Source organism: Berghia stephanieae, chromosome 7 (assembly GCF_034508935.2).
Source record: "Berghia stephanieae isolate SIO BIC M18660-M18661 chromosome 7, UCSD_Bste_1.3, whole genome shotgun sequence".
Taxonomy (NCBI): domain Eukaryota; kingdom Metazoa; phylum Mollusca; class Gastropoda; order Nudibranchia; family Aeolidiidae; genus Berghia; species Berghia stephanieae.
Genome location: NC_088366.1, coordinates 3,255,763 through 3,273,619, shown reverse-complemented (window position 1 = coordinate 3,273,619; position 17,857 = coordinate 3,255,763). Strand labels below are relative to the sequence as shown.

Below are 17,857 nucleotides of genomic sequence, written 5' to 3'. Positions count from 1 at the left end.
ATTGTATCCGTCTCTCTTTTGGCGGGACCACCACATCTTATTACAAAAAAAAAAAAAAGAGAAAATCTTAACATACATATTACTTCTTCTCTTTGTTTCTTTTAAAAATTCTCTTCTGTGCACCAACGTATTCCAACAGCATCTGAACTCACTTGATCCTAGAGGTTTTTGCTACTTTTCAAAATTGGAAAAAAATGTATTAAAATGAGCATGTAGATAGATAGTTTTATTCAACTAGCATTAACATGTAAAAACTAAAAACATTAGCTTTGATTTTACGCCTATAATTTGTCTCCAAAAAAATGTATTAAATAGGCATGGGGTAAAAGTAACCCGGGTAAACTACGGATATTGTCGGTGTTAGGGTTGAGTGAGTTAAATGCTTTGTCTGACACTGTTTCATACATATTTTTTCCCAGATATTTATCTTACATCGGTGCCTGCTCCCTAGGTTGTCACTTCGATATTTAAAATTATAGAACTATGATTTCAACTTTTTTTTTTGGAGCTTTTATATAGTGCAATATCCACTAAACATGCTCAAAGTTCTTTACAAGGGGTCTCTGGCCAACAGCAACACGTAACATATAGGATGGGAAATGACGCCTATTAGGCGATATTACAATCTTTTTTTTCCGGACATAGAGAATGCTGTTAACGGCCAGGTACTCCTTTTACACCTGAGTACGGTGAGAGAATGTGAGTAAAGAGCCTTTTCCAAGGACTCAACTATGCGCCGAGCGAGGCTCGAACCCAGGACTTTCTGATCCGAAAACGAGTGTCATACCACTAGACCACATAGCTGCAATTTTGGTTTCTAGATCATCACAACAAAATACCATTAAGAGAATGAGAGGGGCAGTATGGCTCAGTGGTACAGTCTTTGTTTCCTACCCGAAAGGTACTGAGTTATATCACCCGCCGCTGTGCTGTGTCTCCTTGAGCAAGTCACCTCGCCCTAGCTCAACTTGCAGCGCTGCACTACGGCTGATGCCTGGGTTATTCCAGCCTTTCCTTGGAATAGACTCTAGAGACAAATTTCCCCTAGGGGATGAATAAAGGGAATTTCATTATTTTATTATTTTCTAGGCCAATTGCATTAGATATCAGAGTTAGAGAGTTAGTAGAGCCATATCAATTCATACTTTGGACATGTCACATGCAGCCATTTTTCATCTTCCGCCAAAGGAGATTTACCATCTTTAGATGTCCGTTTGTCTCTCTCAGGCAACTCTACTGGTAGATCTCCATATGGAACGGGAACTGCCTACAAATGATTGGGGGAAAAATAAAAGTCATGAGTGCCATTGGGGCCAGTTTTCAGACTACCCAGAGATTTATACAATATGTTCATTGATTGCTTTTTATTTGCATGTGCAATTGAAGATTATAAACTCCTCTTGAAATCAACATATTATTGATAATAGGGTTGTGACTGTTATGGTATATTATTATTATTGAGTTATTGCCCTTTGCAATTGTATAACCAATATTGTATTTCCATGAATAATACACTGAATTACATTTTATTACTTCTAAATAATGTCACAATTGAATATATTTTAGGAACACATTAATTCGTATCATTAGTTAACTACACTTGTGCATTGAGGTCTTATTACATAACGTATATTCCTGTTTATATACATTTCTATACTGCCATGTTAAATATTACTAAGTCTGTGATACATGATTTATAGAGCTTGAAATGAAGCAACTTGTTGACTGGCCACCGATGGGTGTCTTCACTGTCAGTCTTGGAATGCACTGCCTTTGGTACATAACAGTGACAATCACTTCTATCTTTCACAAGGACACCAATGAGTGTCTTCCTTGTCAGTCTTGGAATGCACTGCCTTTGGTACATAACAGTGACAATCACTTTCAGTCTTGGAATGCACTGCCTTTGGTACATAACAGTGACAATCACTTCTATCTTTCACAAGGACACCAATGAGTGTCTTCCTTGTCAGTCTTGGAATGCACTGCCTTTGGTACATAACAGTGACAATCACTTCTATCTTTTACAAGGACACCAATGAGTGTCTTCCTTGTCAGTCTTGGAATGCACTGCCTTTGGTACATAACAGTGACAATCACTTCTATCTTTTACAAGGACAATCATGTGCATGATGGATACGGTGATTGCTCATTAGTGTGCACAACTAGATACCTATTTCATGTATTTACCAGACAAAGACAGTGTATGATAGGTAAATGGATTCTCCATTTGCATTCTCAAAATATAATTTTCATGTATTTACCTTACAAGATGGACAGTGTATGATGGGTATAGGGGTTCCCTTATAGTATTCATTTGATGGTATTTCCATGTATTTACCTTACAAGAAGGACAGTGTATGATGGGTATAGGGATTCCCTTATAGTATTCATTTGATGGTATTTCCATGTATTTACCTTACAAGAAGGACAGTGTATGATGGGTATAGGGGTTCCCCAATACCGTTGACGGGATATCAGCCAATCATGAAGTCTGGTACTGATTCTCTCCCCTCCCACCCCCAGCTCCAAAGCTTTCTGCCTTACTTTCTCCAAAGCTTCTTGACGACTCAGTCCTGTCAACTGGTGGAGACAAAAATAAATTTTTTAAAAAATCAAATAAAAAATCAAAAGGGATTGCTTAGTTGAAATGTCCAAGATTGGTTCTAGTCGTGGATCTTCAAAGCAAAATAACTTATGAAGACTAAATATAATAATGGGGCATTGTAGTCTTGTGGTATGACACTCGCTTTCGGAATCGGAAGGTCCTGGGTTCGAGCTTTGCTTGGCGCATAGTTGAGTCCTAGGAAAAAGCTCTTTACTCACATTCTTTCACCGTACATGACTTTAAAATGAGTACCTGGCATTAACAGGGTTGTCTATGTTGGAATAAATTGTAATATCTCCTAACGGGCGTCATGTCTCGTTCTACATGTTACGAGTTTCTGGTGGTCAGGGACCCCTTGTAAAGTGCTTTGAGCACATTAAGTGGATATTGCACTAATATTATAAAAGATGAATGTAAAGATAATTCTGGTTTCTGAATGATTGAACAGATTGAATGATTTAATGATATGTTGCTACATTTCTAAGAGCAAACTACCACGTACCTATATAAACAGTACAACCCAGAGACAAAAACATCACTAAAGATCTATAACTTTAAGAGATTTGGCAGGGAAAATATTAATAATACTTCACTTTATATTAATTCGAAAAGCAATTAAAATCTAAAATCTTGTTTGAATATGTTCTAACCCAGAAAAGTTTCAATAAATAGTAAGCCATTAACAAACTTCTTTTTTATGTTCGACAGAAGGTAGGGGACCATAAGGTAGCTTAAGGTAGAGTTTATTTGATAACTTACATCTCTAAAGTTTAACTGATAATTACACCAATTCTTCTTTAATGATTAAGGGCAGCGTGGCTCAGCAGTACGGTCTTTGCTTCGTACCCAATAGGTTCCGAATTCGATCACCTGCCGCTGCGCTGTGTGACCTTGAGCAAGTCACCTTGCCCTAGCTCAATTTGCAGCGCTGATTTGTGGCTAACACCTGGGTTATTCCAGCCTTCCCTTGGAATAGACCCTAGATACAAATTTCTCCTACGGGATGAATAAAGGGAATTTTATTTGTTTACTTATAGATTATCATTTTATTCGCACCTCATGAGAGTTGATGACTTTTTCACCAGATGAGTCCAACACTTCCAGGACAGGGTGACAAAGTCTTTCCGAGATCGTCCTGGCATGGTCGGACACACTAGGGATTCCTGAAGCAACAATGAGATGAAAATACAGTAATACTACTACTACTACTACTACTACTACTACTACTACTACTACTACTACTACTACTACTACTACTACTACTACTACTACTACTACTACTACTAATAATAATAATAATAATAATAATAATAATAATAATAATAATAATAATAATAATAATAATAATAAAAAATAGCATTTATATAGCGCTTTACAGTGATATAAAACAAAACACATTGCGGTAAGACAAGTGTTGATGGAAAAGTGATACGAATTCAATCTAACAACAACAAAATATGATAATAGTATTGCTAATTATGATATAAAAAGATAAAAACTTTAAGCAAGATTTGAACGTTGTCAACAAATTCGAGCATCCCACATGTGATGGGAGAGAGTTACACAAATTGAAAAGATTGTTCTTACCTAGCATAACATTTCTGTTGCTGACAATGTCCTCATCTCTGATGGACACGACATTCAATGGCTGTCCTGTGAACGGGTGAATGCATTTGACAGGCAACACTTGACCTGAAAATAACAATACATTTTAAATCGTTTTGTTTGTTTGTTTGTTTGTTGCTTTAGGTCTCTTCCAACACAATTGAGGTTATATGAGAGACCGCTGAAACAAAAAAAACAAGCAATCTAACAAAAATAGTACAAATGTAAATCAAAATCATAACCTAAAGATATCATAAGCTAAATTATAAATAACCAAGAACAAACAGGCAGAAGATTCACAGAAAAAAAAATATCCCCTGTCAAAAATACAATCACAAACCAAAGAAGCAGGATAGGCTAGTAAAGAGAAGAAGAAACGACATCACTATCGGATCATACACCCATGTGAACATCATAGGTATATGATTCAAGGGTGATGCTCCCATCCAACCACCCGCAAATTTTAAATCATGCGGGAAAGATTATATTCCCATACATCATTCCTATCGAATACTTCTCAATATATGTGTCCCAATGCCTCTAAATAGTATCATGTCGGAATGGTTTAGCTGCTCAAAATTGAATATTTGTAACAGTGAATGACATAATCAGTGGGACGATGAAAAGGTTTGAACTGAGATATTGCCAAGTTTAGTTAGAAGGTCAATTTTTAATAAAAAATGAATTTTTGCCATAAATGATTAAATCAACCCTTTTTGTACATCTTCGGGAAATATTAAAGTTTAATTTCACTACTAAATATTTTTTAAAGCTAGTCAAGTTGAAAAAGTATGAAATTTGAAAAAAAGTTGCTGGTTACCCTTCCCATACATCTGACCATAACTTCATGAAAAATCACCCGATTTACTTCAAATAAAGATTAAAATGCTCTGGGGAGCATATTCTTTCAATAAATGAAAAAAAATGCAAATCCAAAATTTTCACCTTCCGACTGATTATGTCATGTACTGACACATATGTGTTCATATTACACCAGAAAACTCAATATCAATAAAAACTTTCAACTTCAAATAATTCCATTCTTTTAAAAATAAATCATCTCTTCTGCATTAACATTTCACTATCACTGGACTGCCACAATTAACAGTTGCTATTCAATGCAGATAAAAGAGACTTTTCACTGATTGGCCCCTCAATTTGGAATAATTTACTCCTTGTAGTTAGAAATTCAGAATCCCTGGAGTATTCCAAAACAGGTTAAAGAAATATTATTTTACAAAACATTTCTTGGTATGATATATGTATGTTGTGGATGTAAATTTATAATGTTTGCATGTATTTATATGTTATGTGATACCTATATGTATTCTTTTGATGTACATTTTTAACGTTTGCATGTATTTATATGTTGATAGCAATTTAAATATTGGTATATTTATATGTCTAAATCTAATAGCTATGTTAATTGTCTAATGACATTTTTGTAAAGTGCCAACTGCTCATATTTATGGAAATATTGGCTCTATATAAATGCACACTATTATTATTATTATTATTATTATTATTATTATTATTATTATTGTTATTATTATTATTGTTATTATTATTATTATTATTATTATTATTATTATTATTATTATTATTATTATTATTATTATTATTATTATTATTATTATTATTATTATTATTATTATTATTATTATTATTATTATTATTATTGTTATTATTTATTATTGTTATTATTATTATTGTTATTATTATTATTTATTATTATTATTATTATTATTATTATTATTATTATTATTATTATTATTATTATTATTATTATTATAATATAATAATAATAATTATTATTATTATTATTATTATTATTATTATTATTATTATTATTATTATTATTATTATTACTATTATTATTATTATTATCATCATCATCATTACTATAATTCTAAACAGTAAAATATGTTAGACTTATGTTAAGCCTTCATCTTTAATTGAGGAGAATGAATATGTTGTTTTAAATCTGTCAAAAACTAAAATTTCACATTTTTAGCCATTTCAACTCTAGAATCCCTTTTCGATGTCTGGTCTTCTTCTTCAAGTCCATGCCTATCCCAGGCTTTGGAGGTTTCATGAGTTATATCTCTCCATATAGATAGTATGTGCTTGGCTATTAAACTCATAACATTGCCATCTGGAAGTATAACGGACCAACACACACAACTTTGTCTCTCACAGATTCTTTCAGTTCACTGGGTATTAAAAACAGTCAGAAAAACGTAGAATCGCCTTTCCTACCAATCACATATGTGGGCGTCCTTGAGATAATGAGTCGCATGGTGAAAAGCTTCGAACGGAGATATTGATAATTTTAGTCAAGAGGTCAATTTTTATGGAAAATGATTTCTCATCAAAAACCGTTAAATCAAGCATTTTTCTACATATTGATGTAAAATTTTAATTGAATTCTACTCCTAAATATTTTATTTTAATTTTTTTTATAAAGGTAATTATTATACTTTATTTCAACTCTTGGAAGCGATTTCACACCCAAGCCCATTCATATGACGATAACTTCATGAAAAATCACCCGATTTGCTTCAAATAAAGATTAAAATGCTCAGGAGACATTAGGCTTCAAAAATACACACAAGAAAACAAAAAAACCCCGCAAAAAACAAACATTTTCACCATGTGACTGATTATGTCAGGGATGCACACATATTGCTTGGCCCATCACATAGTTCAGACTTACCCTCTTGCTTGATACCCAGATCCACACACAAATGATGAGAGAGAGCCACTGATACATGAGTCACTCCATAGATAAGATCGAGATTCTCAGTGTAGATGGATAACGGCGACTCCTCTGAACCATCAGGCTGAACATCAATTTAAAAACAGAAAACAATTTTTGATAATTAAAAAAAAATGAATTAAAACAAGACAAAACAACCTTCCCGGCAGAATTACCGGCAAATCTAAAAATACAATAATATAAATGTAGTCGTATAATAAGCATAATAGATGAACGCCTGGTCCTAATAGCCTTTATTTCTCCACCAATATTGTAGGTTCTCCACTAGTAATAATAATAATAATAATAATAATAATAATAATAATAACAATAATAATAATAATAATAATAATAATAATAATAATAATAACAATAATAATAACAATAATAATAAGTGACAATTGTAAAGTGCCTTACCCCTGTTTCAACAGATTTTACATTCATAAAGTAAATAAATACAAACAATGAAAAAATACATGCATAATAATTTCAATTAATGACACAGCAAATAGACAACATATTTTACACATATAATGACCCATACACATATGACCGGTAACTCAGTGTTGCTGTTTCTTTTAGTTTTTAAGAGTTGTATGATTTTTGAGCCTTTGAAAACCATATTTTTTGCATGCCATTTAAACTCACTTGTTGACTGTGTTTGACTTTGCCAAGGGACACAGTCATGATTTCAAGATGGAGACAAAAACAAACAAAATGGCTGAAAGAATCCCTAAATTTACCATAAATAACAATGTGACATTGAATATAAGCATCACTTTAATATACGAAAACAGATAAAATGGACGTTTCAGGTTTCCCTTTATCAACAAAACAGGATGAATGAAACACTACAGACGAATGAGATAATGTGGTAGTGGCTTTGTTTATTTCTTCGAGCTTCGAGCAACACCATTTACATTAATTTACCATAACAATTTTGAATTCGATTCGATGACCTGTCAACTGGGATATCCAGTTTTTCTGTAAAAGTATGATATCTCTCCAAAGGGCTGGATCGACTTCATTCAGGCCGTCTAGAAGAGACTGGTGAGTAAATAAAATAAAAGTCAAGCTTTGTTGAGCCAAAAAAAAAAAACCCAACAAAAACAAAAACAGACAAAAACCAACACATAAATAGTATTCTGCCAGACACGGATAAGACAAGTATTTTAATTTTGGCCACAAAACTCGTCCTACAAATGTGACCCATCGTCTCAAAACGGTATTATGTCGGAACGAACCATTTGCTTAAAAGCCGAATTTAATGTTAAACTGGTCAAAATATAAATTGTTGGCATTCGCACCCTAAAAAATGGTATCCATTCTCCTCAATAAATCATATAAACTCAACACAAATCTGATATTTCTGGCTATAAATCCAATTTTCAACATCTTAACCAACCCGACTTAATACCGTTTTGAGGCGAAGGGTCACAAATATTGATTAATTAAAATGACCCTCATCTTGCTTAAAAACTCTCAAACCTGGGACCTTCTTGAAGATTTCATGAATCCCAGGTTTGAGAGTTATTGCCAAGATGAGGGTCATTTTAATCAATCAATGTTTGAAGGACGAGTTTTCTGGCCGAAATGTTTAAATACTTATTTGGCATTTTGATCGTACTATCACTCTTACAATATGAGCCTGCTCTATATTCACATCTGAGTCAAGTAAGTGGTATATGTAAACTGCTTTACCAAGGACAAAAGGACACACCACCTTGGTCAGAATATAGCAATAATTGTTACCAATCCAATCATTGGAAAATGTTTCAAATCACTTAGCTGTTGTTGCCAGACGCCATAATACTAAGACTCCAACAAAAAATATATTTTTTAAATTGAGCTTTTATATAGCGCGATATCCAATAAACGTGCTCAAAGCACTTTACAAGGGGTCCCTGGCCAACAGCAACACTTAACATGTAGGACTGGACATGACGCCTGTTAGGCGATATTATAATTTTTTCTGACAAAGACAACGCTGTTAATAACCAGGTACTCATTTTACACCTGAGTATGGTGAGAGAATGTGAGTAAAGAGTCTTTTCCAAGGACTCAACTATGCACTGAACGAGGCTCAAACCCAGGACCCCATAGCCTCATCATAATACCGAGACTCCAACACCAGATAAGTCCCCAAACAACACACAATCCTTTTATTTAATTCACAAAATCAGAATAGCCAACTTTTCAAAAGCAAACTTCTGAACTAATTTAGAGCAAATCTGGGATTTACATGACATGAAAATGTGATGATGGTTTTGATGGTGGTGGTGGTGGTTGTTGTGGTGGTGATCATGATGATGATAATTAATTATTAAAATGATGAAGATGGTGATAGTGGTGATTGTGATGACGATGATGATGATGATAATGATGGTGATAATGATGATGATGATGATGATGATGATGATGATGGTGATGATGATGACGATGATGATGATGATAATGATGGTGATAATGATGATGATGATGATGATGATGATAAATGAAGGTTTATCTGAAATAATAAAATACAATAAAACTCCAGAAAAAAGCTGGAAATTTGGAAAATTGGGAATGTGCATAAATATGAGAAATGTCCCCGATAACATTGGGAGAGTTGGCAGGTGTGTAAAAGTGAGAGTGTGAATAACAACAAGAATGGGAAAGGTTGGTGTGTAAAAGTGAGAGTGTGAATAACAACAAGAATGGGAAAGTTTAGAGAAGTACGAGAAGACAATAGAGAATAAAAACTTATTGCAATGACGGGAGTTGAACCTGAGAATTTGACTGGTATGGCACCCTTTGCCCCTGGGCAAGAAGGGATACTCTACAATTGATGCCATCCATCACTGTGAAATATTTTTACTCTCTATTGTCTTATGGCAATTCTCTATTTTTTCCATTTCTTGTTTTTATTAATCCTCTTGTCTATAGTTTTATAGAAAACATGAAATATTGTGATAATGCTAATTGGTATTGAGTTAATAAAACAAAGCCACAAGACAGTGAACGGTCTTCTCACCTCTGAAAACACTGTATTCCTCAGGTACCATTGTTTTAAGTACTTCTGCTCTACTTTGGCCCCTGACCTCCATGACCTTCCTTTGTCATCAATCTGTTCTGCTGCCAGCACCGTCATATCCACTGGATCCCAATTGACTAAACCCTGACATACACAAACATGCACACACACACACATACACACACACGCACACATACACAACAACTACACACACACAACACAACACACACAACATCACAACACACACACATACACAAACATGCACACACACACATATACACACACACGCACACACACACATATATACACACACACATACACAAACATGCACACACACACACATACACACACACGCACACACACACATATATACACACACACATACACAAACATGCACACACACACACATACACAAACATGCACACACACACACATACACAAACATGCACACACACACATACACAAACATGCACACACACATATATACACACACACATACACAAACATGCACACACACACACATACACACACACGCACACACACACACATATATACACACACACATACACAAACATGCACACACACACATACACAAACATGCACACACACACATACACAAACATGCACACACACATATATACACACACACAAACAACAAAAATCACAAAACATACACATAAAAACATGCATACACACTACACATAAAATACATGCACAAACACATACACAACATGCACACGACACACATACAAAAATGAATACATAACAACAAACAATATTAACATAACTAAAATCATCACACAAAACTATGAAAAAAAAATAATAAACATTTAAAATTAAAAAATAAATAAATTGATAATAGATCTGCATGTCTATATTTAACCCTTTTCAAAGCACATTATCAAGAATAAAATATTCTATATAGATGTCGGTGTTTCTTATTTAATTCATTTTAACTAGATCACCATTCACAGGGAAAGTCGTTGTTTGTCTATAAAAAAATGAAATAACAATTTGAAATTGAATGTAAGCTTCAATTTAATATACGAAAACTGATAAATTGGTTGGATGTTTCAGGTTTCCCCTTTATCAACAAAACAGGATGAATGAAACACTACAGACGAATGAGATAATGTGTTTCATTCATCCTGTTTTGTTGATAAAGGGCAAACCGGAAACATTTAATTTCTTATGAATTACTAAATTTTGGCTCCAATTTCAGAACTTCATGAACATCTCAAAGTCATAAAAACTTCTTGAAAATGAAAGCTGATGCCAGACGACATAATTTTAAGTATTTTGAAATGTTATCTAATCCTTGTGAGGATAAAGTGTTAATTATTTTAGTTAACAATAGCAACTACAAACTCTATCTCCTAAAAAATTACGAATTTTTAGATTTTCAAGTAGGCAGGTCTGCTTCTGTCTAAACTAAAACCCAAGAAGTCCAATTGTACAATGTAATAATAAATTGAGTATTTATCTTTAAAAAACAAAAAAAACTTGAGATTTTATATAGCACGACATCCACTTAATGAGCTCAAAGCGCTTTACAAGGGGTCCCTGACCAACAGCAACATGTAACATGTAGAACAAGACATGACGCCTGTTAGGCGATATTACATTTTTTTTTCCGACAGAGACAATGCTGTTAACAGCCAGGTACTCATTTTCAACCTATGGAGAGAGAATGCGAGTAAAGAGCCTTTTCCAAGGAGTCAACTATGTGCTGAGCGAGGCTTGAACTCAGGACCTTCCGATCTGAAAGCGAGTGTCATACCACTAGACCATGTAGCCGCACTAACTTTACCTTCTGTTGAAAGGCCAGTCCTTTTTCAAACATCTTCAAGAAAATAAACTGAGTCCATTTGTAGTAGGCAGGATCACAAGTAGCAAGTTCCTGAGACAAAAGATGGAAAGCAGAAAAACGAAAATCATTTCAAATGTTCTCAGACGGTTGGCAATTCTTTTGGCAGTGTACATGTAAACTCTTGAGGCTCACATCCTCAATCCCTGTCCACCCGTTAATGATCGGGTAGCGGGAGGTCCCGATAGCTCAGTTGATAGAGCACTCGCTTTACAAGCAAAGGGACTGAGATCGATCCTGGATGGAGTCAAGATTTTTTTCGGACCCCCTGTCCGCCCAGCAGTGATTGGATAGCTGGGTCTGTTGGATCTGGCAGAAGTACTTTGCGATAGACTAACGTCCTATCCAAAGGGTAGCAAGCAATTGCTATTGATTGTCAGTTTCACGCTATAGAAACCGGGATAAACTCCAGCTCTATGGGCAGCTCTGAAGGACTACTTTTTTCTTTTTTTTTAGCTGGATCCCGCAGAATTTTTTGTAGATGAAATAGCCTATACATAGGTAAGCAAGCAATTTTTACCCCCCCCCCCTCCCATCCCCTAAGAAACCAAGGCACTTAAAGAATAGAATAAAATTGGCAACTTGAACAACCCAAGCTTCAGTTGACACGTGGTTGGATTTTTCAGACTACAGCTGTTTACCTAGCTTTGTTTAACTCTTTCAGTGCCATTGCCGCACTGTGCAACCAGAGCAGAATCTGTTCTACTGGCCAATGGCCGCACAGTGCGGCCGGTCTTGAAGGACAAAAATAATAATGTAATCCGATTGTACTTTCTAGAAAAGTACTTTAAATTGAATCAATGGTATCAATTCTTTTATCAGAACATTCAATTGGCTCCAGGATGGTATTTTAATTGAGATTTGCCCCAAATTTGAATGTCGCTTTGTCTTAGCTTGTCATTCTCATGCTGCCTCAATCAGGTGTCAGCCATTTTGTGACTGAAATGCGAATATGGCCTCAACGCTGAAAGAGTTAATTCTTACAAAAGAATTTATTTCAAGTTGTCATCCGTAACACAGTGAAATAGCATATATGTCTTTTTATCTGCTTTGTCTTGACTTCTATGAATCATATAATTACTGTAATATGGAGAATGGTGACCATGCTGGAAACGATTGCTTACAATTTAAAATATGTGCCATCAGCATAGAGAATGATCACATAATCAGCGACCACTATTTATGGATTTTGTTTTTCTAACTTCCATGAGAGTATCAACCAAACACCAAAAAAAAAAAAAAAAAATGGAGCTTTTATAAAGCGCTATATCCACTAAACATGATCAAAGCGCTTTACAAGGGGTCCCTGACCAACAGCAACACTTAACATGTAGGACATGACATGACGCCTGTTAGGCGATATTACAATTTTTTTCGGACAGAGACAATGCTGTTAACAGCCAGGAACTCATTTTACACATGAGTACTGTGAGAGAATGTGAGTAAAGAGCCTTATCCAAGGACTCAACTATGTGCTGAGGTAAGGAAGCAACTCAGAGGCAATAAAGATTAACTATATTCTTAAATATGCGATAAGATTACCTTCTAATTTTAACCCATTTTGCTTATTTAATTTTTATTACAAACTAAAATAAGATAATCAAATTTGGATTCTACCATTTTAAATTTCGCATTTGATAGTAATAAATACAGTCACGTCTCTTCAATCCGAACACCTCCGCTCCCAGCATTTTGTCCGGATTACAGAGACATCTGGGGAGTGGAATCAGTCCCTAAGGTGTACAAATACAGAAGAAAAAATCTGTCCCCAGGTAACCTATCTGGATAATGCAGATATCCAGATTGTGGAGTTATGTATTGTTTTATGTTTTTAAGGGTTTTATGGCACTTGAAACACATAAAGGTCATATCAGCACCAGTGAAAAGGAAGAAAATGGGATAGTAAAAAGTTATAAAATTACAATTAAATCCCAAGAAAAGGTAAGACAAAGTGGAATTGGTTAAATTAAGAAACAGGAGTAGATTCCAAGAGCACCCTATCAAAGTACTTAGTTTGAGATCCTAAAAGTCTCATCCAGACACAAGCACAGGTCCCCATTAAGAGGAACACACTCAAATGTTTTACAAATCATATAAAATATAAAGAAAAAATAATACAGTGTATAACAGAGAGATGATTTACAAGGAAAAAAAAATATCATCTCCCAAAACTCTAACTCTACATTTGACTGTTTCCCTCTCAGCCAGGGCATCCGCCCAGGACCAGGACAAAACCAAGTAATCTCATTCCAAGATAAAGACAGGAAGCAAGTTGGAAAACAGATATAGGGGGATAGAAGACACAGTTAGTACCTCCCTGCCCACTATGGGAGGTCAGGAAACCCCACCCAGGATTGTGGAGTTAAGGATTTGAGAAATGCAACTGTATAACAATATAATCAGTATATGATTTCATTGTGAATAATATTCTCCACTCACCCGATTCCAGTCAAAACTAAACCCCATGCTTTTGAATTGTTTTCTCATCCTCTCAATGTTGCTGAAAGATGCAAGAGAAAGTTTACTGAACATTTCTTATTTGACATATGTGAAAGATTTTTAAACATTTACAGGGTACAAAGTTAATCAAGAAATACAAACTGATAGAAAAAAAAGAGTCAATTTTTTAAATAACACAAAACATTTTTTTAAAATGTGCAAGCAGGAATATACAAGCTTAGTGAGTCAGTCAGTTTAAATGAAAAAGTCTTTTTGTTATTTTCAGTGGCACATCAAGGCCAATGAGAAACATATTGGACGTTTCATCATGGGATACACAACCTTTAAGCATTTTACCTGTAAGTCCAGTCTTTGGGTCGGACACCTCTCTCAATGGCTGCATTCTCAGCAGGAAGTCCAAAGGCGTCCCACCCTATAGGGTGAATCACCTTCAGCAAATTGATTATGATTATCAAATTACTCAAATGTTTGATGATTTATTTTTCTCATTAACTACATGAAAATAATAATGTTAGTGATTTTTATGTGCATCACAAATATTAAAAACACAAAGCAAAACACGAACAAAAACGAAAACAATAATAAAACTAAACAAAATATTTTTCTATTAAAAAATCAAATCCTTCCACCCACATATGTGCATTTTATTATTGTTTTCGTTTTTGTTCGTGTTTTGCTTTGTGTTTTTAATATTTGTGATGCACAAAATAATCACTAACATTATAATTTTCATGTAGTTAATTGTACAATAAGAAATTTTGACAATTTCATAATTAACTTATCTTATAATGAATTATCATTAGATTGTTCTCTAAATGGGACACTAGTTTAACTAAAAGTTTGTAAAACAAATGATATCTTAAGTAAAAAAATACAAAGATAATACAATGAAATATGGATATAATATCAATTAGTAACAAAAGAGAATGGCAGCTATTAAAGTAATAACACATATAATATTTAAAAACTTATGTTACTTTTCTTTGTGTGTCATGATTAGAATCTTGATGAGGGAATGTTTTTAAGCAACAATGTATTACTATATTTTTATGCACTATGTATTGAATCCTATGTCGGTCAAAGGCTTCTATTAACCTGACTAAATTATTTTATGAAACATTTTTTAATGCCGACAATAAATAAATATTTGAAATTGAAAACGCACAAAGCAAAATGTGTAACAAATGCCAGGGAAGGATTATATTATAATGCAGATTTTAACACAATAAGTAATGAAAGGAAAACAAGAGTTAGACATACCATTTTCCCTTTTAAGCGTTGATAGCGTGCCATGACGTCACTGAGTGTGTACACCCTGACATGCCCCATGTGTAGATTGCCACTTGGATATGGAAACATAGACAGGGCATAGAACTTCTCTTTGGCGGACTGGGAAAGTCATCAAATGGATTTATAGATTATTAGGGTACATGTTCCAGACAGCAATATTGTTTTGAACAAGCCACCTAATAAACTACACACACACATATATATATATATATATATATATATATAATATATATATATATATATATATATATATATATATATATATATATATATATATATATATATATATATATATATATATATATGTGTGTGTGTGTGTGTTTGTGTGTGTAGTTTATTAGGTGGCTGGTTCAAAACAGAAGGCTATGTGTAGTTTATTAGGTGGCTTGTTCAAGACAGAAGGCTATGTGTAATTTATGAGGGTGCATGCTCAAGACAGTAAATTATAAATATGTAGCTTATTTGTGTGCATTATCAAACTTAAATGGCACACTATAGATGTGTAGTTTATTAGGGTGCATTTTCAAAACTGTAGATTATAAAAATCTAGTTTATTAGACTGAATGGTTCATTCAGATGGCAGACTATAGCTGTGTAGTTTATTAGGGTGCATGTTCAAAATTAAATGGCGAACTATAGATGTATAGTTTATTAGGGTGCATCTTCCAGATGGCAGACTATAAATGTGTAATTCATTAGTGTGCAAGTTTACCATTGTGGACAAATAAAATCAAAAAAAAAAAAGTAACAATTTTTTTTTTTTTAATCCAGCAAAAAAATAATATGACTGGTCACTCCAGTTTGAATCATTGCCCAACCGAGGATGACTTTTCATTTTGTTTACCCTCATCTCAGAGCTGCCTACTTAAAATTTTTAAAATTCGTAGTTTTTAAGGGAAAAAAATTGATAATTCACTATAAATAGCTTTACAAATCAATAATTTGCCATCACGATGATCCACAAATGCTTCAAAGTCCTGAATATAGGATGTTAGAAACTACATTTTACTTTTCAAAAGTATTTATCAAGTCAAAGAGGCGAATGCAGCTCTGAAGCTGAAATAAAAATTTTGTAATTCTACAGGCCTGTCCTCTGGGTGCAGGTCCTGTAACTGACAGCAATAGTGGGCCTGTTTTAACATTGTTGCTATGGAAACATTTTGTGTTATTCGAGAGTATTTCCGTGATAACAATGAGACCATAACAATTTGGGTTAGCAGACCTGCAACAGTGTGCATGTTGACCATTATATTTCATAACTCCAAATACTTGTAACCCAGTAACTCACATTCTCTGCAGCATCTGCCAAGTTGGATTGTACCCTGTCATATTCTTGTATAACTGGTTGCCAGTGTTCTTCTATTTCAAGTCTAATGTTCCTTGAAAGTTTTGGATTCTAGAAAAAAATAAAAATAAAGTTGCTATAATAGTCTTTTCTTGTGCAACGAGTTCAAATATATAAAGCAATGATTAAATAACATGTCATTAAAATTGACTTATGGTATAAAATATTTCATTGTAAAAATTCAGTTTCTTCTCCAGCTCAGGCCTTTAAAACATTATTTACGACCAACGGACTCATAGTGGAATTACGTCAAAGATGACCATTATTCACAAAATTGAAATTTAAGCTAAAGGTAAACCATATAAGTTAAAATGAACCTCTTCATTCAGGAAAATGAGTTTTGTTTCCTAAATTTCAAGTTTTAAAATTATTTATTCTGATAATTTTGACTTTATAATTAGTTTTTCTCTTTTGTTCATTCTGACTTCATAGCATTTTGAGATCACATATATCATTTCCAGACTATACAAAGACAAAGCCTGCAATCCATTCATTAGACATTCGGAGCCATATGATGACCCATGAAGAAGGCAACTATACCAGTATTAGTCTCATTAAACAGACAATAACAAAATTGCTTGTTATCGTTTAGATTGGAAGCTAAACTATTGCCAAGTACTTTCTTCCAGATCTAACTTACTTACTTACTTATCCGAACCAGCGACCACCAGAGCTCTAGCCCTTCGGTCTTGTGCCATGACGTAGAAGTTAGACGTCTTTTCCAGATCTAACAGACCCAACTACCCAGTCACTTTTGATTTAACAAAGTAAAAATGTGAGCAAAATGCCTTTCCTAATGTCTAACCATTGATGTGTTTGATTGCTGACATCTTCAGACTTAATCTATGTTACGACTGGAGTCCAAAACCACACTGCACACAATTATATCAAAAACTCCACAATGAACAAAC

At 33.9% G+C, this 17,857-nt stretch overlaps 1 protein-coding gene across 5 annotated transcripts in view; it reads right to left on the bottom strand.

Annotated features, from left to right (window-relative positions):
- Window positions 1–17,857, bottom strand: part of LOC144976364 (putative leucine--tRNA ligase, mitochondrial) — a 33,457-nt gene that overhangs the window by 13,655 nt on the left and 1,945 nt on the right. For all 5 annotated transcript variants that reach the window (XM_078920618.1, XM_078920616.1, XM_078920617.1 and 2 more), the window contains exons 3-15: window positions 16,890–16,997; window positions 15,572–15,700; window positions 14,648–14,739; window positions 14,291–14,351; window positions 11,795–11,884; window positions 9,985–10,128; window positions 7,902–8,018; window positions 6,930–7,056; window positions 4,196–4,300; window positions 3,665–3,771; window positions 2,419–2,583; window positions 1,146–1,267; window positions 1–36 (exon numbers count right to left, since the gene is read on the bottom strand). The exon at window positions 1–36 is cut by the window's left edge and continues 131 nt beyond it. In XM_078920618.1, the coding sequence (XP_078776744.1) occupies window positions 1–36; window positions 1,146–1,267; window positions 2,419–2,583; window positions 3,665–3,771; window positions 4,196–4,300; window positions 6,930–7,056; window positions 7,902–8,018; window positions 9,985–10,128; window positions 11,795–11,884; window positions 14,291–14,351; window positions 14,648–14,739; window positions 15,572–15,700; window positions 16,890–16,997 (1,403 nt within the window). The remainder of the gene's footprint in view (window positions 37–1,145; window positions 1,268–2,418; window positions 2,584–3,664; window positions 3,772–4,195; window positions 4,301–6,929; window positions 7,057–7,901; window positions 8,019–9,984; window positions 10,129–11,794; window positions 11,885–14,290; window positions 14,352–14,647; window positions 14,740–15,571; window positions 15,701–16,889; window positions 16,998–17,857) is intronic.